The sequence below is a fragment of the Mus caroli genome, unplaced genomic scaffold, assembly GCF_978045245.1.
Source record: "Mus caroli unplaced genomic scaffold, Mus_caroli_1 scaffold_11, whole genome shotgun sequence".
NCBI classification, from domain to species: Eukaryota; Metazoa; Chordata; class Mammalia; order Rodentia; family Muridae; genus Mus; species Mus caroli.
The window spans coordinates 19,258,706-19,286,202 of record NW_028227266.1 but is presented as its reverse complement, the minus strand read 5'-3'; the positions used below and the strand labels follow the sequence as shown (position 1 = coordinate 19,286,202).

The 27,497-nt window shown below is 41.1% G+C and overlaps 1 protein-coding gene across 5 annotated transcripts in view; it reads left to right on the top strand.

Annotated features, from left to right (window-relative positions):
* Positions 1-26,234, top strand: part of LOC110301943 (zinc finger protein 809-like) — a 29,419-nt gene extending 3,185 nt beyond the window's left edge. The window contains exons 3-9 of one of the 5 annotated variants that reach the window (XM_085844484.1): positions 3,621-3,713; positions 11,561-11,664; positions 18,137-18,263; positions 19,009-19,101; positions 21,693-21,799; positions 23,673-24,126; positions 25,025-26,234. In XM_085844484.1, the coding sequence (XP_085700610.1) occupies positions 11,662-11,664; positions 18,137-18,263; positions 19,009-19,101; positions 21,693-21,799; positions 23,673-24,126; positions 25,025-25,062 (822 nt within the window). In that variant the 5' untranslated portion in view covers positions 3,621-3,713; positions 11,561-11,661 and the 3' untranslated portion in view covers positions 25,063-26,234. Of the gene's footprint in view, positions 1-3,620; positions 3,714-11,557; positions 11,665-18,136; positions 18,264-19,008; positions 19,102-20,453; positions 20,886-21,692; positions 21,800-22,996; positions 23,103-23,672 lie in introns of those variants that run through there. The other 4 variants (XM_021172667.2, XM_029481407.2, XM_085844482.1 and 1 more) reach the window with 4 other exon arrangements.
* Positions 26,235-27,497: the final 1,263 nt, after the last annotated feature.

Genomic DNA, 27,497 nt, shown 5'->3' with positions numbered 1-27,497 from the left:
AAGGTGTCACTGTGTATCCAGGATAGCCTTGAAAACACTGTATAGTCTAAGCTGCCTTCAGAGGAATACCAGCCCTCCTGTCTGTGCTGGAGTTCTGGGTCCTATGGAGGCTGTTTCCTCTAATCTTGAATTTTCAGGAAAGTGGTCTTTGATTCTTCAGCTAGTAAACTGTAAAGTTAGATAGGAGATACAGCTCAATGTGTACAGCCCCCAGTACTGCAAGATATAGCTAGCTAGCTAGAATCTTCAGCTCCATAAGATGTGAATACATAAATAAATTGAAGCTTCATAAAAGATTTTGAAAGTAATTTAGTAGTTCTTGTGAATGGGATAATATTCCAAATTACTGCATTAATAACTTTGCATGAGTTTTTAGAGCTAGGGTCTCATGTGATCCAGGCTAGCTTTGAACTTACTGTGTAGCTGAGCAAAGCCTTGAACTTTGTTTTTACATCCCAACTGTAGTTTTCCCTCCCTTCTCTCCCCTACACTTTCCCTCTCCCTCCCCCATCCACTCCTCCATTTCTCTTCAGAAAAGCGCAGGTCTCCTGTGGATATCCACTAGCCATGGCACATCAAGTTTCAGTAAGACTAGGTCCTCCTCTCCTCTTAAAGCTGGATGAAGCACGCAGAGGAAGAAAAGGGTCCTAAGGGCAGGCAAGGGAGTCAGAGGCAGCTCCACCCCTCGGTTAGGAGCCCCACAGGAAGACCAAGCTGCACAACTCTAACATGTGCAGAAGGCCTAGGACCTTGAATTTATATCCTCCTGCCTCCACCTCTGCATTGCCGGATTATTCACGGGTGCCCCTGTACTCAGCTTTTTGGGCTGCGAGGGAACAAATCCAGGATTTCATGCTGGGAAGGCAAGTTCAACTGTACATTTTCAGCCCAGGAATTTTGTTACTGGTTTATCATCTACAAACATTGGTCTTTCAACTTTGCATTCTTTAACATGAATGATTTGATCCATTCCCCCTTCCCTTGAAGTCTTTTTTCTCTTTTTAAAACTTTATTTCACTTATTGATTTTGATTGTGTCTGTCTATGTGTCAGAGTGCACAGAGGTCAGAGGAAGTCGCCACTGTGGGTTCCAGGAATGGAACTTAGGTCATCAGGCTTGGGGCATGTGCCATTGCCTCCTGCCCCCTTCTTCTCTTTATGGAGTCATTTGGCCTACAAATAAAAACATTTTCACAGTCTCCTTTTTCATTCGAAGATCCTTTGTGTGTTGCCCCTGTATTCAGGGCTTAACCTTCTCGGCGGTGAACCAAGGAGAGCAGTGCAGGACCAGCTAAGTCTTTGTCTTGTTGCAGACCTTAAAGTTCTTTCAGGACTTTGCCGTTCGTAAAGTTGTAGGCTGTGTTTTTATTGCACTTAACCATTACTGTGTGCAGGTATGATCTTGTTATCTATTTATTGAGAACAATTTTTTAAGATGGAGTATTGAAGTTTGTAAATGCCGTTAAGAATCTGTTTTGATCTCCATATACCTCCTTACTGTTTACCATGTAGATCTGGTGCCTTACACTTGTGAAATTCCATATGGCGAATGTTACACCCCTGCTATGAATCACATGATCAGAACTAATATATTTTTTTAAAGACAGTGTCTCATGTAGCCCAGGCTGCCATCAAACTTGTCACGTAGACAAGGATGATGCAGAGACAGGATCCTCCTGCATCTCCTTCCTGAGTGCTGAGATCATAGGTGTGTGCCGCTGTGCCCCGTGCCGCTGTACCCTGTGTGTGTAAAGTCTTAGTGTTGTAATGCTGTAAGAGAACCATGACCACAGCAACTCTTAGAAAGAAGAACGTAGCCGGGCAGTGGTGGCACACGCCTTTAATCCCAGCACGTAGGAGGCAGAGGCAGGTGGAATTCTGAGTTCGAGGCCAGCCTGGTCTATAGAGTGAGTTCCAGGACAGCCAGGGCTATACAGAGAAACCCTGTCTCAAAAAACAAAAACAAATGAACAAACAAACGAACAAACAAAAAGAACAACATTTAACTGAGACTGGCCTACAGTTTCAGAGGTGCAGTCTATTATCATGGCAAGGAGCATGGCAGCATGCAGGCAGACATGGTGCTAGAGAAGGAGCAAAGAATTCTACATCTGGATTGGCAGACAGCAGGAAGATAGAGTGACAATGAGCCTCACTTGAGCATTTGAAAGCTCAAAGCCTATCCCCTAGTAACACATTCCTCTGACAAGGCCACACCTACTGCAACAAGGATATACCTTCTAATGGCTCCTCTCCTTGCCCGGCCAGCATTTGTGAGGCAGAGGCAGGAGGGTTTCTGAGTTCGAGGCCAGCCTGGTCTACAAAGTGAGTTCCAGGACAGCCAGGGCTATACAGAGAAACCCTGTCTCTGGGGGAAAAAAACACAAAACAAAACAATGGCTCCTCTCCCTATGAGCCTCTGGTGACCATTTTCTTTTTTTTTTTTTTTAAAGATTTTATTTATTTATTATATATAAGTACAGTGTAGCTGTCCTCAGATACTCCAGAAGAGGGAGCCAGATCTCGTTGAGGATGGTTGTGAGCCACCATGTGGTTGCTGGGATTTGAACTCTGGACCTTCAGAAGAGCAAGCTGGTGCTCTTACCCACTGAGCCATCTCACCAGCCGGACCATTTTCATTTAACCATCACACATAGTTTGTAATGTTTATGTGTTCTCTCTCTGTCTGTCTGTCTGTCTCTCTCTGTCTTTCTCTGTCGCTGTGTGTGTGTCTGTTTTCTGAGGCAGGATTTCTCTGTGTATCCCTGTCTGTCTTGGAACTCACTCTGTAGACCAGGCTGGCCTCACACTCAGAGATCTCCTTCTTTGGTTTTTACTCTTTTTTCTTTTTTAAGTTGCTTTGGGGTTTGTTTTTCCTTTTTTACATTTTTTTTCTTTAGAGGCAGGGTCACTATGTACTCCTGATTGGCCTAGAAGTTGCTACCTATGCCAGGGTGGCCTTGAACTCAAAGAGCTCTCCCTGCCTTCTCCTCCCATTTGCTGGAAATAAACTTTTCTGTCACCATGCCTGGCTTTGTTTCCTTTTTCTTTTTCTTTCTTTCTTTTCTTTCTTTCTTTTTTTTTTTTTTTCTAATTGAGCTCTTTCCATGCAAAGTTTCTGACGGATTCTCGCCACTTTCTCTGTGTCCCATGTGTCCTCTCTCCAGCTTGGTTGTATTTTTCTCTTTTATTATCTATTTTTTTTCTCTCTTTTTTTTTTCTTTTTTTTTTCCTTTTTTTTTTTTTTTTTTTTTTTTCGAGACAGGGTTTCTCTGTATAGCTCTGGCTGACCTGGAACTCACTTTGTAGACCAGGCTGGCCTCGAACTCAGAAATCCACCTGCCTCTGCCTCCCAAGTGCTGGGATTAAAGGCGTGCGCCACCACCGCCCGGCTCTCTTTTATTATCTATTATCTTAAATATTCTCCAAGTCTTTATTTTGGGTTATTTATCATGCAGTTTAATGCCACTTGAGGGTAAAATTCCAGTATAAGAACTATCTTATGAAAGTTTCTGTCTCACTTGTGATAGTGTTGTCCTTAGAGTGTATCCTGTCATCATTCATCCCTGGATGACCTCACTTAGCACATTTGCAAAACTGATCTACTACTTCCACTTGCAGGGCACTGCATGACCAAACCAGAGCTCATCTTTGAGTGGGAGCTTCAATTTGGACCATGGACCACAGCAGAAGCCTCAGTTGGATGCGTGTCCGGTCAGTGAGTGTGTCTGGGGCAAGGGCTCATCATATACAGATTGCGTTGAACTCTTTTTATACCCAGACTCTCCCCTGCAGACAGCTAGTCCTGTGACAAAGATAGGTTTTATCATGTCTCTGAAAGGGTTCTCAGTGTTAAAAGATCCCCAAGTTTCTGCTATTGAAGTATATTTTCTTAGATTTATCAAAACTTCAATCCTATGTACTACTTAGGTCCAGTGGTTTTCAATCTATGGGGTCAGGACCCCTTTGGGGGTCAAATGACCTTTGCACAGGTGTCGCCTGACACCACTGAAAACATACAGATATTTACATTATGATCCATAACAGTACCAAAACTACAAGTTACAAAGTAGCAATGAAAATAATGTTGTGGTTGGGGGTCACCACAACATGAGGAACTGTGTTAAAGGTCATATCATTAGGAAGATTGAGAACCACTGGCATAGTTGGTTTTCTTGGTTAGTCGGTGTACCTAAATTCTCACGCTTCCTTCTTTTTAAAATTAGGCATTTGCTAATATGTTCTTTCAACACTTGCTCTTGATCCCTAATGATTCTGTGTAACTGTGTTGATAATACCAACAGAAATCACCCACACATTCAGAGCGTTGCCTTACATTCAGTGAATGTAAAGTGAATCAAAGACACAAGGATTATGGTGGCGTAGAACTCAGAGAATTCTTACAAGGAGTGGAAAAAAGTAGATCTGGGGAAGAGTAAACCAAACCCACTGTTAGGGAATTGTATATTCATTTGAGTTTAAATTTGACATAACTCTTTTCACAATTTGGCGCATTGTACTTGACTCAAGGGTGGTGATGTTTTTAATATTTTCCCTGTTCATAAAGTGAATGCCAGGATTGAGGCTAGCCATGAAAATCAAGAGAAAGATTTGTGGCATATTGGAATCAACAAAGCAGTATGTCAAATGAAGACATGGTTGGTACAGGTGAAACACTTATCTGAACTCTCAAACTGCCTTTCAGAGCTGAATACACAGAAGGAAACCCTCAGGGATGTGGGGCCTCTCCACAGGGTGTCTGCTGAGATGCAGGTCAGAGAAGAATCAGACTTTTTTCCTTTTAAAGTACAGTGGGCCTAAAATGTAGATTTGAAGTATGAAGACAAAGAAAAAGGTACCTTGGGAAGAAAGCAATATCTGGAACTGTGCCTGTTGATTTCCAGAGCAGTATCCCCCAACTTGGCTTTTTTATGACTGAGGAAATCCTCTAGTACCCTAACCATCTTAGTCTCTATAAGGGGACCCCAGATTTGTGGTGTTCTATTCAATATATCTTATGAGGGATGTCCATCTAAATCCGAGTGATCTTCCTGACACAGCAATGAAGCGGATACTCCAGATCTTCCAGTAGAGCCAGTCAGGACTGGAAGTCCTTTTATTAGGAAGCACCTAATGCCCAAAACATGGAAAATGTAAGGATCAAATCACTAAGTTTAATGTGTGGGATAATGTTCCATTTTAAGATATAACTCAGAAAAGGGTAAGTAACACATAAGAGAGTGTAAATATAGTTATCCTGAGAAATCTTTAAATAAGTAATTATGCTTCAGAAAGCATTAGGATATATGTGTTTGGAAATGGCCCAGTGAGGATAAGTAATATAAATAATTTTGATGTCTCCAGTTAGAACTAAAGGTCCAGCCAGGCAGTGGTTGCACACACGTTTAATCCCAGAACGTGAGACGCAGAGGCAGCCGGGTGCTTCCTATTGTAAGTAAGCCAGCCCCCATTCACCATCAGAAATCTTATTACAGGAAGTATATGAATGTACACATCGTAACAAAGTATTCAATTTGAAGTCAGCCCTCACCTTTCATCTAAGAACACACGCAGAAAGAAACCTGTGGATATAAAGAAAGCAAGAAACCTGTTAACTTCATGTCGTGCCTTACTGTACATCAGAGAATTCACACAGCTTGGAATTCCTAATAACATGAAGAATGCAGGAACCTTTTCTCTTGCAAGTCACAGCTCTGTACATCAGAAATGCCACGCAGGACATAAACAATATGAATGCAAAGCTTTCTTGAGAAAGTCTGACTTTGCTTGACATCAACGGATTCATACAGATGAGAAACCTTATGAATATGGAAATATAGGGAAGCCTTCCTTCACAAGTCCTGTATGTGTACACCACAGACTCTGCGTAGGCGAGGAGCTCTGTGAAGGTAACGACTGTAGGAAAGCCTTCTACCAAAGCCAGACCTCATTGTGCATCAGATAATTCATAAGGGAAGAACCCTAATGTAAAGGTGTAAGGATGAAGGAAATATTTCTCTCTCAGGTCAAAACTAAATTAGAGAATACATAAGGGGAGAAACTCTATGACTAAGGAATATAGAAAGCTTTCTGCCCAGTAAGAATTCATTGTACATCAGAGCGCACACACATGACCTTTGGATATAAAGACTATAGGAAAGCTTTCTATTGCAAGCCACAACTTCCATGGCATGAGGGATCCCTTACAGGTTCTAAGCCTTATAGTCATGTGAGGAATTCAGGGCATAACTCAGTGTGCACCAGAGTCGTCATTTCTGATTAGAATCTGTATGAAGACAGAATGCAGGAAGGCATTCAGATACAAGTGAAAACTTACTGCTTATCGGGCTGGAGAGACAGCTCAGTGGTTAAGAGCACTGTCTGCTTTTCCAGAAATCCTGAGTTCAATTCCCAGCAACCGCATGGTGGTTCACAACCATCTGTAATGGGATCTGATGCCCTCTTCTGGCATATAGATAAACAGACAGAGCACTCATACATTAAAAAAACAAACAAGCAAACAAACAAAAAACAACTTACTGTTTCTCAAAGGACACATACAGGGGGGAAGCCCTGTGCAAGTAGAGCCTGCAGGGAAGTTTTGACCCCCACGTTGAAATGACCTGCATCAGAGAATACGTGCAGTTGAGAAATGATACGAATGAAAAGAGTGCAGGAAAGCCTTCTACTGCAAGTCAAAGCTCTGTCTCTGTCAATGAGCTTGTGTGTTAGAAAGCACGCAGTTATAAAGAACACACAAAAGAGTTTTAACTTTAAGGGGAATCTCACTCTGCTTCTAAGACAATAGAGGAGAAGACTGTCAATGTAAAGAATTCAGGGAATCATTTTACATGAAGTTAGAACTGTCTTAACACCACAGAGCACACACAGGAGTGGTGTCTTTAAGTCAGTTCCTAACTTCAGATTACTTATAGCTGAGAAGCCCAATAAGTGTTAAAAAATCAGGGGAGACTTCATTTCATTTGAGGAAGTGATATAAAGATCTTTTTTGTTTTTATTTTATGTATATGAGTGTTTTATCTGCATGAAAGCCAGAAGAGGGCCCCTGATTCCCGGGGACTGGACTTAACAGTGGATGTGAGGCAAACCCATCTGTGGAGGCCTGGAACTGAAGGAGAATCCTCCGTAGAGCACCCTTTGCTCTTAATCATAGCACCATCTATATGGGCAACTGCCCTGCACTGTCTGTATGTGTAGAGTTTCAAAATGGAAACTTTAAAAGCCAGAAAGAAAATTCTTTAACAGTGCACTTCAAGTTCTCAAAGACCATGAGTGCCAACCTAGACTACATCCCCAGAAAGACCATGCACCCTAGTTGAAGGGAAAGAAAACCACCATGATGTAAGCAGCGTGACAATTCATGGCCACAGAACATGGCCCTACAGAGAAGACTGGAAGCAAGACGGTGCACTTAGGAGAGAAATAAGCATAGCCAGAGAAGATAGAAAACACCAATGAAGCTACAGTTACTGAACCACAAAATCTACTAAGGATACAACAGAAACAAACAAACACAATAAAAGCTCAGCACAATACCAGTGACCAATACACCTAAGAATAATAACAGGAATTATGAATGGCCTCAACTCCCTAATCAAAACACACAGGGTAGTTGAGTGGACTAAGAAACTCCATCTGTTGTCTACAACAAACTCGCCTCCAACAGATGTGATCAAGAAGCAAGCAGAGGTTGCTGTTCTGATGTCTGGCAAATATCTTCAAACTAAAACAAAGCAGAAGATATAAGGTACTCTTCATTTTTATCACTGGAACAATTAACTAAGAATACATCACAATTTTGACCATAAATGCACTGAATTCTGGCATACACACAGTTTCATAAAATGCATACCACTGTCCTTAAAGACAAAGGTCAGCTCCACTCAAAACACCACTTCCTCCAGGAGACAGGACATCTACAAAAAAATTAAACAGGAACAATAGAATTAAATGACAGTGTACATCAAATAGATCTGATATTTACTTCACAGCCCATGGAGGCATCTCTAAAATAGGCCACAGGTTACACTGCCTCCTAACAAATACGGATCTGGAAGCAATGATGAAGCCTTCTACAAAGAAGCCCCGCCCAGATGGGTTCACCCCAGAATTCTATTGGATGTCCAAAGAAGATCCACAGACAGCCCTTAAATTAGTTGTTTAAAAAAGAAAAGAAACAGAAGACAACCCAAACCAGGTAAAAACAACTTCTAAGCACTATACAGTAATTGGACAGTCTCCAGCCACATCATTATACGGTGTTAAAACAGAGCAGTTTAGTCTGAAGAACCTGGCCAGCATGAGAGCTCTGAGCAGCAGCTTGTATCTGTTTCACTTAAGAGAAAACCAACAAGAAATGCTATGACAGCAGGAAGACAGGACATCAAGTGAGGGATGGGGTTGCCACCCCACAGTCACATCTCTGACCCATTATTGCATGACCACTTCTGTACCCTCTCCATCCTAAAATCCTCTTTGATGGTACTCTCTGCTCTTTCTCATCAGCTGATTTCTAATGGCTCTTGGTTTTCCTGTCATCTTTCTAAAGACATGTGGTGTACCTCACTGTACTTGAATTGTTCTTTATAATGTTTGCACGGCCTTAGTGTTGTTACGGTCACTCTTGTTCAATCCTATATGTTTCAGAATCCAAAGCATATTTTTTTTCTATCCCCCCACCCTACCTCTTCATTCTTATTTTTCTTGTTTTGCACTGCTGGTATAGAATCCATGTTCCTGTACAAGCTGGGCCATTATTAGTAGTGAATTTCTGGTTCCAGGACAGCCAGGGCTACACAGAGAAACCCTGTCTCGAAAAAACAAAAACAAAAAACAAAAACAAACAAAAAAATAACTATGAATATGCTAAATAAGTTGGATTAAAATTCCTAATGCAATTTATAGTAACCTCCTTGCTCAGCGATAATCCACCTGTAGAGCTCACAGTTAAATGGTTTTCACTTACATGAAAGTCCCTATCAGAACATGTTCTCCATCCAAACACAGCAGTCAGTGTGTTATAACCATTGGTAGTCACTACATTACCTTCATATTTCCTTCTTCTTCACCATAAATACTAATCTACTGGCTCTCTAGCTGCAGTTCCTCTTGTGAACATTTTATGAAGAGAAGTGGATTATTGGTGGACTTAATGGTTGACATTTCTCAGTGGGCAGAGGTGTCTTATGTGACATCCATATTGTAGCATGTATCAATATATTATTTTCATGATCTAATTATTTTCATATCTAATTCTATGGCATGCCAAACTTTTAATCTAATCAACAATAAATACATTATCTTTATATATTCCTATGGACATCACATATAAATGTTTTATTAGTAGTGAAATTAAAGTTTAATATCAACATGTGGCTTATATTTATCTTGAGTCCAAGAATCCATGATCATCCTGGGCAAGATATGAACAATCTTTGGTGGTAGAGGAGCTGGAAGAGAGAGAACCTAAGCTGTATAAGTGATTGTATTGGGGGCTGGGAAGATAGCTCAGTCAGTAAAATGCCTGCAAGAGAAACAGGAAAATCTGATTTCAGATCTCCAACACCCGTGCAGTAGGAACAGCAGCACATCAATGCTCCCTCGAATGGAAATGTCAGTCCTGGGAGGCTCCCGGAGCTTATTGGACCTGGGAGGCTCCCGGAGCTTATTGGATGGCCAACCTCAGCAAATCAATGAGCTCCAAGTCCAGGAGGAGGCCTTGCTTCAAATTACACAATTGAAAGCAATATTGTCAAACATCTAGAGTTGACCCTGGCCCCCATGTGTGTGCACCTTCATATATGTACAGATTCCTGAGTGCACATATGCACACACTCACATGAACACACAGAGAGACACAATGGTTCTGTCACTAATATCACTGACTGGGTTTCGTGGGTTTAGGTTAACATTCTTGATGAGAATCCATATTAATGTCAGTTGTATAACTGAGCTTACTTGAAAGAAGCCAGTCGAGATGAAGCATGGTGGCACATGCCTGTGATCCCTGCATCTGGGAGGCAAAGGCGGGAGGAGCTTTGAGTTCCAAGCCAGGTGGGACTACAAAGTAAAACCCTGTCTCAAAGAAAAATCACCAAAAAAATAATCCAATGCAGAGAAATTTTTCACATCACTGAATAACAGTGAAGTCCGTGAACAGAAGAGTCCAGGAGCAGTGGCTGCCGCTTCCTTCTCAATCTCAGCAGTGCATTTAAGGCTGGGCCTATTTTACCTGTACAGCTCAGAAGGCTGGTCTTAAATAATGTGTAATGCTGGGCTTTTGGTAGAGAACAATAACAAAATTATGAATTATGCTTTGGGTATTGTGAGTGAATAATATTGTGTTTAAGGGAAAAATTATATGTATAATAAAAAATTTTTAAAATCCTACAGGTAATAATGCTTGATCTTATATGAACAGGTTCAAATTGGCTCTAAATTATGCCTAACTTGTGAATATTACAATCTAAAAGTCTATAACTGTATTGGAAAAATCTAGTCCTTAAAGAAGAGGGCAAAGACAATACTGAGTGAATATAATTTATGTGTGTATGATTTTAAAATATTTCTAGGAAAGCCATGGAAGTTTTGGTAAAAGCAAGACGCAGATTTTAATAATATATGTTATATAAACATTCCTGAAAACATGTACTGAGAGACAAGCAACGTGCATAACATGAAGAAAGAGCTTGCGCTAGCCCTGGACAACTAGTCCTTGCCTTCACCCCACAGTTCTTTCTGGCTGATCTCTTGTAGCTGTCACATTGATAGCAACACCACCATTGCTGGGTGTGGAGTTAGGTGAAAGAGGAATTAACAACAGGAATCGAGCACTAGGATGAGTTAAGTTCCAAGATGAAACGAGCCTGTGTTTCATAGCATATTGCCAACTTGGAGTCTGAATTGCTTGCCTGCAAGACTCACTAGTGTTTCCTAATTGTGGAAGGGCATACTCTCTGGGCTCTCAAACTCCTTTCTAAGCGAGGAAGCTAGAGGAGGTAATGGGTAACTGCACAACCAAACAAATAGCCCGATTTTAAGATCACAACCTTCACTTGACTATAGCAGGGAAGAATTTCCATTGAAAGGAATAGAGGATTTTTCTAAAGGTTATGAAAATATTGGATGTTTGCATACCTTAGTATCTCAGAATGACAGCAGACATTTGTTCTATTTCAAGTTGAGCCTGGTTAAGGGGGTACAGTGGTGTTCACAAGTCTATGATTTTAGCCCTGGGAGACTTGAGAAAGGATAGCAATCTGAGCCAGCCTTTAACTGGGCCTCAATGATAGCTGCAGGCTCTCATCCCAAGCCCTGCCTTAGAATGCCTGAAGGCAAGAACCTGTCTTTTTGGCTTCATTCACTCATGGGTTTGTGCCATCTACTGTTGCTTGGGATTGAGGGGTTGAGAACTAAACCCTATCCAGTCCAGCAGTGGGGGGAGCAATATTCAATGAGCATTAGAGACAGTAGAGGCTGGGTATTCACTCTCTTCACCATAGCTGTTGATCTGAACAAACCATTATGTGATCTGTCAGCAGGATCATCTTGATCAAGAGGCACTAATGCCGTCTCTGTTCCCCGTGACATGCTGCTGCCTTGAGAACCATAGTGAGGACACTGGCTGTCCTGGAATCTGGAAATGGTGAGTCTGTGACAAATCCCTAGCATGGAGCACAGGACTGATACTTCTGTGACTTTCTCTTTTAGTTATATTACAAAACATAATTTATATCAAGGTTTAATGAATAAACAAATTCAGAAAGCCACTTTCCTTCTGGGATGGGTCTGGTGGTTACCCCAAGCTTCAGTGGATCCCCACCCCTCGTGTACATGTGGGGTTCAGTGGGTTGTGAGTATTGCTCAATGGGAGTGGAAGGGTGAGCTGGGTGGATAGGTAAGAAACATTGTATATAGCTATGAAATTGTCAAAGAATAAGAATATTTTAAAACTTAGGTAGAAAACATATAAGTTGGTTTATGTACTGCTGTTGCCCATGAAAAACAAATCTCTAACTTCTTAGAGAAGATACCACGTGAGTGGTGACGACTTGGGAACATAGATTCAGTTTCAGGTCTAGCCTGGAGCACATATATGCGGAGTCCCCAGCCTGATGAATACCTGGAATTCTCCTACCTGTGCCATCCTCAGTCCGTAAACCTAGCCTTGGACTTACAGCCTGTGGGCCAGGCTAGCCCGATGAGTGCCTGTCTTAGGGTTTCTACTGCTGTGATGAAACACCATGACCAAAAGCAACTTGGAGAAGAAAGGGTGTACTTCAGCTTACATGTCCTGATGGCAATCCAGCATGAAGGGAAGCCAGGGCAGGGACTTAAAGAAGGAACCTGGAGGCCGGACTTAAATAGATGCTATGGAAGAATTCTGTTTGCTGGCTTACTCAGCCTGCCTTCTTATACCACCCAAGACCACCATCTCCAGGAGTGTCACCACATACAGTAATGGATTGTCCCGCATCTATTATCAGTCCAGAAATTGAACCACAGTCTCATTCACAGACCAATCTTATTGCAGAATTTTAGTTGAGATACCCTCTTTAAAAGTGACTTCTAACTGTGTCGTGTAGATGTATAGCTAAGCATGACAATTTACCCCTCAACTTGACACAAACGTATCACTGTTAAACTAAACCTTTTCCTTTTTTGTTTTGTTTTTTGTTTTTTGTTTTTTGTTTTTGTTTTTGTTTTTGTTTTTGTTTTTGTTTTTTCAAGACAGGGTTTCTCTGTGTAGCTGTCGCTATCCTGGAACTCACTCTGTAGACCAGGCTGGCCTCGAACTCAGAAATCTGCCTGTCTCTGCCTCCCAAGTGCTAGGATTAAAGGCGTGCGCCACCACTGCCTGACTAACTCTTTCCTTTCTTGTCACTAAGATGTTCTATTAATATGATAATATAAAACATTCTAAATTTTTTAAAGATTTGTTTATTTTATATATATGAATACACTGTAGCTCTCTTAAGAAACACCAGAAGAGGACATCAGATCCCATTACAGATGGTTGTGAGCCATCATGTGGTTGCTGGGAATTGAACTCTGGTCCTCTGGAAGAGCAGTCAGTGCTCTTAACCACTGAGACATCTCTCCGGCCCCAACATTCTGAATTTTTAAAGTTCCGGAGTCTTTATAAATTCACATACATTAAAACTCCAGTTCGTTTAAAACAGCCAAAGCTTCTCTAAACACGCAAACCGCTCCATTATTGGTGTCTGTGAAAGAAAAAAAAAAAAAAGTAAATCCTTTCTTACCCCAAGGGAGAAGAGCCAGGGCACAGTCACAGGCGGATCAGAGCAGAACCGGAGTTCAGCAGTATAAAAAGTTTGGTGCTTGGTACCTGAAACTCATTCACCATCCTCTGTGCTCCAGTGGGCCATGGCGGTGGCACTTCAGTGGGCCATGCCGGTGGCACTTCTGTTCTAATCCTTCACAGAAAATACAACTTCTTTCCTAGACTCTAACTTGTCTCTATACCCTGATGTAATACATTTCTAGTAAAACAAACAAACAAACAAACAAAATACATCAGAAAGATCAAACACAAATAAATTACTTAATGATAACAATTAAGAATTTGGGGGCTCGGGCTGGCAAGATGGCTCAGCAAGTAAGAGCACTTACTGTTCTCCAGAAGGTCCTGAGTTCAAATCCCAGTGACCACATGGTGGCTCACAACCATCTATAATGAGATCTGACGCTCTCTTCTGGTACATCCAAAGACGCCTACAGTGTACTTATGTATAATAATAAATAAATCTTAAAAAAAGAAAGAAAGAAAGAAAGAAAGAAAGAAAGAAAGAAAGAAAGAAAGGAAGGAAGAAAGAATTTGAGGGCTGGAGAAATGACTCAGTGTTTAAGATCACTGGCTGCTCTTCTGGAGGTCCTGAGTTCAAATCCCAGCAACCACATGAAGGCTCACAACCATCTGTAATGAGGTTGGATGCCCTCTTCTGGTGGGTCTGAAGACAGCTACAGAGTATTTATATATAATAAATCAATCAATCTTACAAAAAGAAAAGAATTTTGAAAAAGAATAACAAACCAAATCTAACAGATGAGCAAAAAATTATAAAATCAGATAATTTAATGAAGTATAGCTAATGAAAACAATACAGAGAATTGACAAATCTAATTGCTGTTTCTTTGAGAAGGTTAGGAAGATTGACAGGTCCTTGGGCCAATTAACCAAATGAAACAGGACCCAAATGAGAAGAATTTGAAATGAATGGGGAAACATTAAAACAGACGCTAAAAAAAAATTCAGAACACTGTAAGGGAATACTTTAAAAACCTAAACATTAAAAGATGGATAAAATCCTAGATTCATCCGAACCACCGAAGTTACGAAGATATGGAACCTAAACAAATCCCTAAAAGTAAGGAGATTGAAAGACTATTTAAAAAGCCACAAGATGCTGGGTGGCACGCCTTTAATCCCAGCACTCGGGAGGCAGAGGCAGGCAGATTTCTGAGTTCGAGGTCAGCCTGGTCTACAGAGTGAGTTCCAGGACAGCCAGGACTATACAGGACTAAACCCTGTCTCAAAAAACCAAAGGAAAAAAAAAAAGCCACAAGACTCAAAAATACCCAGGTCCGGAGGATAGCTGCTGTGATGGTTTGAATGACAAATACCCTCATCGCCTTAGGCATTTGACCACTTGGTCTCCAGTGGAGGTGGAGGTAGTGTAGCCTTGATAGGTAAAGCATGCCACCATTACCTGCCTCCTTCAAGTTCATTCTCTCTGTCTCTCTGTCTCTCTGTCTCTCTGTCTCTCTGTCTCTCTCTCTCTCTCTGCTTGAAGATGGACTTACAAAAGTATATACAAGTATGAAACCAAATGATCATCGCGGTAGATGCAGAAAGGCCTTTGGCAATATCCGACATGCCTTCATGATGGGGCTAGGAGGGACATACCTCAACATAAACTATGACAAACTTACCACCAACGTCATTCTGAATGGATTGCGAGAGAGTAAGAGAATGAAATTAAAGGGAAACAAATGAGAAAAACAGTCAGATTACCCTTATTTGCAGATGATATGATATGATGTACTATGTAAGAGATGCCAGTATACTACAGTTTCTACAGAATTCTACACTTTCAGCAAAGTGACAGGGCTCAAAACCAACTTAAAACCAGAAGCTGCTCTGTATCAACCACAGAGAGAGTCTGAGAAAGAGATAATAGCAACACTCTCACTTACAATAGCCCCCTCATATTTGCTCATATATATATATATACACATATGTGTATGTGTGTATATATATATATATATATATATATATATTCCTAACCAATGAAATAGAAGTCTTCTACAATGAAATCTTTAAAAAATATTTTCAAAGACATTGAAGAAAATAGAAAATGGAAAGACCCCCCCACCCAAGATACATTGGATAAAACATGGCATCTTCAACAAACGATGCTGGGAAAAGCTGGATATCTACATATATAGAAGAACTGAATTAGACTCTGTCACTTTACATGCAAGTCAACTCCAAATGGATCAGAGCCACACAGCTGAGCCACCAAAGAAATCTCAGTGGTCTGTTTTGCTTCTCCTTTTCTGTAACACTGCTAGGGATTTGAGACCATGAAAATGGTTACAAGATCCTCCCAATTTCTTTCTCTGAGCTCCGTGGAGACTGGCGTGCGTCCAGGTCCCTTTCCTCCAGAGCTTGGGAATTTAATCTGTATCCCCTCAGGCAGGCTTTGTGGAAGCTGATGCACTCTGCACTCTAAGCAAACTAGCGGTCACTAAGGTAAGGAGTGGGCACAGGCCGAGGAAGAGCTGAGGTCCACCCAGGCTGCTACCGCTCTCCATTCACTCTGCCCTGTTCACTCCATTGGGCAAGCCATAGACAAGTTTGATTATTGGCATCAACCGTGTTTCCTGGTTTTATGTCAACTTGAGTCGTCAGAGAGGAAGGAGCCTCAGTTGAGGAAATGACTCCATGAGATCCAGCTGTAAGGCATTTTCTTAATAAGTGATCAATGGAGGAGGGCCCCGCCTGCCCATTGTAAGTGGTGCCATCTGGGAGCTGATAACCTGGGTTCTATAAGAAAGCAGGCTGAGTAAGCCACAGAGAACAAGTCAGTGAGCAGCATCCTCCCTCGGTCTCTGCATCAGCTCCTGCCTCCAGGATCCTGCCCTGTTTGAGTTCCTGTCCTGACTTCATTTGGTGATGAACAGCAATGTGGAAATCTGAAGCCAAATAAACCCTTTCCTAACAACTTACCTTTTAGTCCTGGTGTTTTGTTACAGCAATAGTAACCCTAACTGTTAGACAAGTAGTTAGCGAACCATGCTGGGAGTTCCTTCCAGGGAAACATTTAGTACATTTTAACTTCTGCCCCGATCCTCTGGGAGGAAGCATCCAAGTTTTACCTGTGCTCTTGACTCATGTGGCTTCACCTGAGTGGAATAGCGGAGTGTAGGTAACCTTACTTCGCTCCTCAGGGTGACTTTTGTGGTTTGGAATTGTTTCATAATTACTTACTACACTGATCCACGGTGCAGCTCTTACCTGTGTGAGCCAGGGCATTCCAGAATCCTTTTTTATATGGTTGTTCTCTAAATTATATAGAATATAGAAATCTGTAAATCCATGTATACTTTTCAGAAGGACCTGGGCTATGTGAAAATATTTATTGTTAGTGTCTGTGGATAAAGGAAATGTCAATTTTCTACTACTTAAGGCATTTAAATCATTTCCCAGGCATGACCACCATTCACCTAAGATATTTCTATATGACTCCAGATCTATAGGTATACAGCTGGCTCAAGCATTTGTACTGATGAGAAATCATAAGGAAGTTATTTTAAAGACTGGAGAGATGGCTCAGCAGTTGATTGCTCTTCTAAAGGTCCTGGGTTCAATTCCTGCTGCCCACATGGTGGCTCACAACATCTGTAACAGGATCCGATACCCTCTTCTGGTGTGTCTGAAGATAGCTACACTGCACTCATGTATATTAAAATAAATAAACAAAATTTTTTTTTTTTTTTTGGTTTTTACGAGACAGGGTTTCTCTGTATAGCCCTGGCTGTCCTGGAGCTCACTTTGTAGACCAGGCTGGCCTCGAACTCAGAAATCCGCCTGCCTCTGCCTCCCGAGTGCTGGGACTAAAGGCGTGCGCCACCACGCCCGGCACAAAAAAATTTTTAAAAAGAAGCTATTTTGAAACAATTCTTTGTTATACATATAATTTTCTCTTTAAAGATGAAAGCAAGTTTACATACTCAGATATGAAAGGGTCTGTGTTCCTAACAATACAATTTCAATATACATTAGTTTGATGCTTAAGCGAAGATTATGGATAATGTTTTCTTTTCATCATCTTGTCTCTCAGAGACAGGAACATATATTTAAAGTAAAAATCCTGTAGTTTAAGACAGTCGTGTGAGCCAAGGCCTTCCAGGTCCTCCTGTTGCCTGGAGTTGGGCACTGTGATGGAACCATGATGAGAAGGGATGCAGGTGCTCTCACAACAGCTACACCAGAGTCACCTGTGCAACATGGGTGAGACGCCCTGGAGGCCTGCAACACATTTGATGTAGAATTGAGTTTTGGTTATCACATTTTGAGAAAACTTTCAGCATGACAGTTTCCACAACCTCTACATCGATTTATAAGATTCCACGTGCATTTCACAGTTTAGTGCCTCTTCTGCGCCAATCTCTCAGAGTCAGGCTCATGGCCGTGCCCCTCTCTGTATGGTCTGTGTCACACAGGGATGTGGCAGCCCCCGATATCTGCCTTTTCTTTGTTTTGTCTGTTCTTTACAGATTTAATATCATTTTACATGGCTATAAGTATTATCTCTTTTGCTCATAATCCTACAGACCATGCACATACATGGATTCTTCTATGAATTTTTGTTTCTGTTGTAATTCCTTGAAGAACTTTCTAATCATATGTTTTGGAATCATAAGATTAACACATAGGTAAGATTCGAGTGTTGATTTTTCTTTCTCTCATGATACGGAATCGAAAGCACACTATATTTTTTATAAGGCACTGATAAGACAAAACAGCGAATTCCCATTTTCGTTCCTAAGGCTGAGGACAGCTTGGAGTGGAGATAAATGTGTCATTCTAGGTGTTGGTGTCATTTGAGGACGTAGCCGTGGACTTCACCTGGGAGGAGTGGCAGGACCTGGACGCTGCTCAGAGGACCCTGTACAGGGACGTGATGCTGGAGACCTACAGCAGCCTGGTGTCCTTGGGTGAGTCAGACTCATTGGTAAATCTCAGCGGTACCAATTGTAGAGTTGTTGCTTACTTTTAATACTGATTTGATATTGTGCACTTGCATTTACGACATGGCAATTTCTGCAGAACAGTGTAGCTTTGTAATACATGTAGTGTATATTGATCAGATTGATGTTTATTGGTAGTGTATCAGCTCTGGAATCAGTTGTTTGCACTGGGAGCATTTACAAACCTCTCTGATGCTGTTGTGAAGTCTTCAGTGCGAACCGTCCATATGGTTCCAATAGTGCTGTGGAGCAGATGTGATAGGATATCCTCCCCTGCTACTGTTCCCAGTGAACACTCACCTTCCCTTTTCCATCTCTCCATCTCTGTATCTTTTCCTCACTGTACTGATTATTGTTTTACTGCTTGAGGCCACCTATAGTTTGCAAGTATGATAAGAATGTGGAGAATTTTTTATCTTTTGTCTGACTGTATTTCATCTATTGAAACTTCCCTGGGGAGTCATAGGACAATGTGTTTGCTCAAATATGGATGGAGTTTTACTGCCCAAAGAATGATTTCATCAATGCTTGGTATATATCTGAGTTTGTTAGATTTATTTATTAAAGTGACTCTCAGATTTCAAACAAAACAAAACATAAAACCAACAACTAACCAACCAACCAAACAAACACCCCAGCCCTTTCAGTGGTAGACTTGATGAGGTGATTATTCGTAGTCTCGACACGATCTGTATAATTGTCTCATTCACAGGGCACTGCATGGCCAAACCTGAGCTGATTTTCAACTTAGAACAGGGACTTGGGCCACAGAGCACAGAAGGAGCCTCAGTCTGGAACCTCTCAGGTCAGTGAATGCTACAAGCAAGAGAGAACAGTAACAAAGACCATCAGATATTGGTCATATTGGGCTAAACCCAGTCTTGACGACAGTTGGTCTCATGGACCAGACAATCAGTTTATCCAGTTTTCCAAAAGTTCTTTGCGTTAAACTACCAGTTTCTTGATGTTGAAGAGTGTCTTTTCTTTGGGAATAATTCAATGATTTTACCTGGTGCTCAGTGGTGCTCACTGGTGCTTCCTCCCTTCCTTTTCTGGACATATGTTTTAAGTTACACAATTATTGTCTTGATTTCCTCCCTGTCTTTTTGACTATTGATTATCTTTGCAATTTTCATGGTACTTAGTAAACACCCAAATGCGTCTGCTCTTAAAATACTTCCCTTTCGTGGGACCCAAGTCCAGTAAAGTAATGATGTGTCATGGTGAGACAAGCAGCTCAAGGATGCTAGTCAGGAGCAGAGGGAGAAACACAGGATTCACAATTAGATAGAAAGAAAGGGAAAATACAGAACAATTGTAAGCACTGCACTGAAGACCTCCTGGATAGATTTATGAGATCTCCAGCTTGTAAATCTGGTGTTAAGAAGTGAACTGAGAGTAAGGTCAGAAACAGAAAACATACTGCATGAAATTAGTGTACAATAGTGTACAAGTCTTGGTCACAAGACAGATATCTAGATATGTGGAATTACAGTCACAAATTGACAGGAACTGAGGATATTTCCTCAAAGGGCATTATAGTTCAAAATGCCAGGCTGGAGACATGGCTCAGCAGTTAAGAGCATTGGCTATTCTTCCAGAGGGTCCTGAGTTCAGTTCCCAGCAATCAGGTGATGGCTCACAAATATCTATACTGGGATCTGATTCCCTTTTCATTCATGCAGGAATACATACAAATAGAGCACATATCTTTAGATTAAAAAGAAAACAAAGGCCAAGAGAATAGAACATGAGCAGACTATTGAAAACTATAAACAAAAAGTATAGTTATTTTTGTTTGTCTTGTTTTTTTGATTTGGTTTTTGAGACAGGGTCTCACTGAACAGTTTTGGCTGACCCGAAAGTCATTGTATAGCTCCGTCTGGTCTTGAACTTACAGAGTTCCACCTGTTCCTACCTCCAGAATGCTGTCATTAGAGACATGTCCAACCATACCTAGGTAATATAAGCGTACTATCATAGTTGATATCTTAACAGAAACTCTGAAATCCAGAACGTAGAGTCTTAGGTGTTCTAAGCCCCAGAGGAAAAACAAACAAACAAATTCTGCCAATCAAGATTATTCTATGTAACAAGGTCAAAACCAGAGAACATTATGAATTTCTATAATAAGGATTGTCTTAGGTTTTCTACTGCCGTGAAGGGACACCGTGACAACAGCAACACTTATAAAAGAAAATCTTTAATTGGGGCTGGATTGTTGTTCAGGGGTTTAATCCATTATTGTCATGATGGGAAATGTGGCAGTGCACAGGAAGACATGATGCTGGAGAGGAGCTGGCTGGTGTTCCACATCTTGCTCTTCAGCCCACGAAAGGGACTGTGAGCCACACTGGGTGTAGCTTGAGCATAGGACACCTCAAAGCTGGCCCCACAGTGGCCCACTTCCTTCAACAAGGCCACGGGTGATAGTACCACACTCCATGGGACAAGCATTCAAACACATGAGTCTGTGGAGGCCATTCCTGTTCAAATCACCACAAGCATAAATGGAATCACTCCCTGAATTCCAAGCGACGATTGCAGAAGATATTTAAAGCAAATAAAGTAACTAAATTTTGTGTAAAGGTAAGCCACAGGCAACATTCCTCATAGAAAAAAAAATCATTTCCACAAAACCCTTAGAGGATCCTGCTCTTTCTTTCTTTCTTTCTTTCTTCCTTTCTTTCTTTCTTTCTTTCTTTCTTTCTTTCTTTCTTTCTTTTTTTTGGGGGGGGGGTGGTTGGTTTTTGTTTGATTGTTTGTTTGTTTTGGTTTTTCAAGACAGGGTTTCTCTGTGTAGCCCTGGCTGTCCTGGAACTCACTCTGTAGACCAAGCTGGCCTCGAACTCAGAAATCTGCCTGCCTCTGCTTCCCGAGTGCTGGGATTAAAGGCATGCGACACCTCTGCCTGGCCTGCTATTTCTTATTAGAGCAAAGTGCACAAATTGAAACACAACTGTGTAGCAGTCTTTCCCTAATCTATGTTGTACTTGGGAGAGAGAATATTGACAGCACCTAAGTCTTATACGTAGCTAGTAGAAGAACGTAAGAACGTAAGAACGTTAGACATTCTAAATTCAGATAGTAAAGAAACAGGACAGGTAGAAGAGCGAAAGGAGAATGTGGCTATAGAGACCTACGACTGAGGAACGGGCATTTCCTTGCCATGTGTTTCAATAGCACTGCAATGCAACTGAGAACCAGGACTTAGCCCCTCAACAGCTGTCAGTGTGCAGTGTAACTCCAATTCATTGACGACTAGGATGTGCACAGTTATAAGGGGATATCTTAAAAGTTCAAGTGTGATTCTAAGAAGGCACTAGTTTACTTTTGTGTTTGAATTACATAAAGTTTGTGCCTATTTCATAAAATTGAAATTTTAAATATTTTCAGGTGTCGGCAAAGTGAGTAGCCTGGTTGATACCATCCAGAAAAATGATAGCAGACATTTCTGGCAAATTGAAATCAACAGCCATACAGCAAATGAAGAACTGGTTGAGGTAGGTAAAATTGATGTGAGCATTAACTATGGCTATATGTAGGGGGTCTTGATTGGGTTCATTTTCTCTTCCAGTTAAGGAGACCTTATGAGTATAACAATTATCATCAAAGGGAATATCAGACTGAGCAGTCAAATCAACCAGTGAAGAAAGGTTATCACAGGGGTGAGGAAACACACACAACGGGGCATCGGGGGGATCCTCTGCAGAGCTGAGGGCCCTCAGGAGCCTGAATGAGCTTCTCGTTGAGGGCTTGGGGGTTTCCAGGGTGTTTGAGGACTCACTCTCCTCTAATTTAGGGTTGATCAGTCTGAACAAAGAAAGAATGGCTAGGGCTGGAGAGATGGCTCAGTGGTTAAGAGCACTGACTCCTCTTCCAGAGGTCCTGAGTTCAATTCCCAGCAACCACATGGTGGCTCACAACAATCTGTAATGGGATCCAATGCCCTCTTCTGGTCTGTCTGAAGACAGTACAATGTACTACACTGTATACTAAATAAATAAATCTTTAAAAAAAAAAAAAAAAAGAAAGAAAGAAAGAAAGAATGGCTAATAGAGCCAACGATTTGGTATAAACATGTACTGATCCATCCTTGAACTTGTTGGAGATCCCTCAGCAAGGTGCCCTACTGGTGGGAAAAGAAGCCCACCAGGCCTTTCTTTTAAGCTGCCAGGCTTTTATCTCAGATCAAGGGAGTGAGGAAGAAGCTGCTATCTTGGAATTTCAATATCTTTATTACCTAGTTCCAGCCCCTCTCCCAACTGTCCATCCTCCAGATATTTGTCTAACTCCAGGTCTCTCAAAGTTGTCTTTCATAGTTGAATATAAAGAGTGTAAACTAGCTGGGCGGTGGTGGCGCACGCCTTTAATCCCAGCACTTGGGAGGCAGAGGCAGGCAGATTTCTGAGTTCGAGGCCAGCCTGGTCTACAAAGTGAGTTCCAGGACAGCCAGGGCTATACAGAGAAACCCTGTCTCGAAAAACCGAAAAAAAAAAAAAAAAAAAAAGAGTGTAAACTATTTTAGGAATGTTTTCTCAGAAACTTAGTCTATGGCAAGATAAACTTCTCATTGGTGAATCTTACCAGATGTAGGCTAGAGAGGAATTTGATCATTTTAAAGTAATTGAAACCCTTCAGTTACCCTGAGTCTCTGAGTATCCTTAGCAGCAGCTAATTGTGTCTTTCTAAATATTCAGAATCAAAGAAAACCTACAAAGGAGGGCTATTGGCACAGAAGTTGTCATTTGTAGGGGAGCTGCAATGAGCTCAGTGAATATGGGGGATCCTTTGATGAGGCATCAGGTGAATATGGGGGATCCTTTGATGAGGCATCAGGTGAATATGGGGATCCTTTGATGAGGCATCAGGTGAATATGGGGGATCCTTTGATGAGGCATCAGGTGAATATGGAGATCCTTTGATTGATGAGGCATCAGGTGAATATGGGGGAATCCTTTGATGAGGCATCAGGTGAATATGGGGGATCCTTTGATGAGGCATCAGGTGAATATGGGGGATCCTTTGATGAGGCATCAGGTGAATATGGGGGATCCTTTGATGAGGCATCAGGTGAATATGGAGATCCTTTGATTGATGAGGCATCAGGTGAATATGGGGGATCCTTTGATGAGGCATTAGTTATTCCAGTCAAGGTGCAGATCAGGAAGCAGAGCTCCTAACACAATGTATGTGAGATAACATTCTTCCACTAAATTCAGTTAATGAAGTTGTATTTAACAGTGGAGAGAAAGATTTCAATGTAGTCATTGTGAGAAATCTCATTAGGAAATCATGACAAGAAAAGCTCAGATAGTAAATTCTATGGGACATTCCCTGTGAATATGAAGACTAACAAATTCTTTTATCTTACAGGCAGAACTGCAGATTCATGAGGAAATCCACCGAGGGGCAAAATCCTATGAATGTGAAGTATGTTTGGAAGCATTTTATCTGAAGCCACAGTATAGCACAAAGCAGAGATATCACACATGCGAGAATCCATATGACTGTAAGAAATGTAGAGAAACTTTCTATTCTAAGTCTACCTTCAGTCAGTATCAGAGGCTTGAGAGAGGTGAGAAACCCCATGCGTGTTTAGAGTGTGGGAAATCCTTCTACTGCAAGTCTCACCTCACTGTGCATCAGAGGACCCACACCGGTGAGAAGCCTTATGAATGTAAAGACTGCAGGAAAGCTTTCTACAGCAAGTCCCAGCTCAATGTGCATCTGAGAATTCACACCGGTGAGAAGCCTTATGAATGTCCCGAGTGCAGGAAGGCTTTCTACCGTAATTCTGACCTCACTGTACATCAGAGAACTCATACAGGTGAGAAGCCCTATGAATGTAAAGTCTGCAATAAAGCTTTCTACTGCAATTCACAGCTCACTGTACATCACAGGACTCATACAGGTGAGAAGCCTTATGAGTGTCAAGTATGCAATAAAGCTTTCTACTGCAAGTCACAACTCGCTGTACATCACAGGACTCATACTGGCGAGAAGCCTTATCAATGTAAAGAATGCAGGAAGGCATTCCAGTGTAGGTCAGACCTCACTCGACATCAGAGAACTCATACTGGCGAGAGGCCATATGAATGTCCCGAGTGCAGGAAAGCTTTCTACCGCAAGTCAGACCTCACAGTACATCAGAGAACACATACAGGTGAGAAGCCCTACGAATGTAAAGAGTGCAGGAAAGCTTTCTACTGTAATTCACAACTTACTGTACATCAAAGACAACACACAGGCGAGAAGCCTTATAAATGTAAAGACTGCGGGAAAGCTTTTCAGTGCAAATACGAACTCACTCGACATCAGAGAACACACACAGGCGAGAAGCCGTATGGATGTAGAGAGTGCAAGAAAGCTTTTTACACCAAGTCAGATCTCACTCGGCATCTAAAAACTCACGCAGGGGACAAACCCTGAAGATGTAGAGCAGGGTAATAGTTAATAAGTCCGTTCTTAACTAGCATCAGAGAACACACATAAACACGTTTTCCCATAAAATTAGACTCAATCTCAGAGAATCCCTACAAATTTAAGAAACCATTGATGTAAGAAAGGTCTCTAGCTCATCTCCATGTGTAGACCTGATTACTTTAGGGAATGTGAAAAGACTGTGTGTGGTCAAATCTTTTGTGACATCATTTAGTATATACAGGTGAATTTCCCTTGGAATATAAAGAATACTAAAGCACTTTTTTTTTCCTTAAATTATAAAGCACAATCAATGGCAGGAAATCTCATCCAGACTTTATGAATATATATGACATGGAAAAGGTTGATACCTAAGTCATGCCTCGGTCTACAGAAAACCTCATAAAGTAGTCACGCATAGCAAATGATTTAGCCAGGCGCACCTTTGCATTCTGACCCATGTGAGTGATCTTGGCAAGACTCATTTGGACTTGATGTTTAACAGCACAGCAAGACACAAAATCAAGACGGAGGAAATCTCGGCATGGAGGTGCTCAGCTCTCATCCTAGCACTCGGGGCAGTGTCAGATGCATCAGTGTTTGTGCTGACCTCTTCCAAATAGTGTGTTCTGGGCCAGCTATGGATCACAGTTAAATCCTGTCATGAAAAAAGTGAGAAAATGTTAAATGGCAATAAAACCCATAAGAAAGAATATAAAGGACCTTTTAAATAGTACTTGAAACTCAACTGACATCAGAAACACAACAAAATACACTAAAGTATACGAGTGTGATACAAGAGTACAGGTGATGCCTTACACCATCACATTACATCACCATGTTACATCATCAGGATAATGATTTCAGTATTCAGTTGTGGACACACACAGTAGGAACCCTGTCAGTCTATAGGTTATAAAAGCTGCACTCACACATTAGCAAGCATGACATCAAGTGTGAAAGTGAAAACACATTTGAATGTACAAAATGAGTTGAGCTTGAGTGTGGCACAGTCACACGTGCTTGTGAAGCACACACATTTCCTGTTCTTCTGGGTTTGAGAGTTCTTACACTTCATCAACATTCATGCCCATGAGTCCATTTTTGGAGAATATAAAGCAATTGTGAAGAAGTTGCAACAAATTGATCATGACGTTTTGAGTGCTGTCTGTGAAATCACACCTTGTTTCATAAGACAAGGCCTACATATGCAGGCCAGGCTGACTAGGAATTTCTTCTATCGTGGGCAGTTCTCATATTCACAGTCATACTGATGCAGGCTCTTGAGATCTTGGATTAGAGGAATGGTCTTCCATGCAACTATATATATCTTTAGTATGTGACATTTTCAGTGAAATTTCAACATTTTTATACACTATAAATTTGGGGGAGAAAATTCAGTTTATGTAACTTGCACGTTAATTTCCAGATGGAATTGTCTGCGATGGCATTGGAAATGAAGCAGCCAACTGTATTCTACCAAATAAACACAATGAGATTTCTAGCCAGTGTAAATTAAGCTTTTTCTTTGGGCATTTATTTTTATTATAACTAGTTTGGTAGTAGTTAGTGAATATAGTAGTCAAAGCCTGGCAATTCTAATAGACATCTGTTTCTACACAATTGCTTCTCACGACATATGGACTTTTCTATGTATTATTATAGTTATTCAAATTTTGCCTACAGAACACTCAGCATGACAGTATAGGAAACATGCATATGTTGTATAAGACATAATAATGGAGGGAAATGGAAGTGACATCATGCATACCTTTGTGTATAGTCCTGATTGTAATATTCGATATATATAAGTGAGATACATAGACTATAGACGAGAGATAGAGAGATAGATATTGTGACTTATTCTTTTTTTTTTTCTAAAGATTTATTTATTTACTACATGTAAGTACACTGTAATTGTCTTCAGGCACACCAGAAGAGGGTGTCACATCTCATTACAGATGGTTGTGTGCCACCATATGGTTGCTGGGATTTGAACTCAGGACCTTTGGAAGAGCAGTCAGTGCTCTTAACCGCTGAGCCAGCTCACCAGCCCTGACTTATTCTATTCATTATCTTTTTGTCACTCTAAGTATCAGACACAAAGAAATTAAAGTTTGAAGTAATTGTTTTAGATTGTGGTTTCGAAGGATTTTGTTCATGGTAACTTTGCCCGAGAGCAATATGAACAATAGTGTGGTGACAGGTTACTGTGGTAGAAGAGTTTCCTTACGTCACAGCAGGAAACGGAGGAACTGATAGACCGTGTACGTATTGCATCTTCTAAAGCGTGACCCTAATTACATAAATGTAACTAGACACCTCCTCCTAAAGTTAGTGTCGCTTCCAAAAACAGAGCTCAAATTTGAGTTCAGGTTCTATGGGAGAAATTTCATGTTAAAACCAAATCAGGCAATGGTGGCACACACTTTTAATCCCAGCACTTGGGAACAAGAGGCTGGTAGATCTATAATTTTGAGGCCAGCCTAGCCTACAGAAATAGTTCCAAGACAGCTAGAACTATACAAAGAATTTTTGTCATGAAGAGTTTTTTATTAAAAAATAACAAATAAATAATATAAAACAAAAATACACTACAAAAATCTACTTTAATAAAATTCCAGGGCTGGAGAGATGCCTCAGCAGTTACGAGCACTGACTGCTTTTCCAGAGGTCCTGAGTTCAATTCTCAGCAACCACATGGTGGCTCACAACCATCTATAATGGGATCCAATGATCTCTTCTGGTGTGTCTGAAGACAGCTACAGTGTACTCACA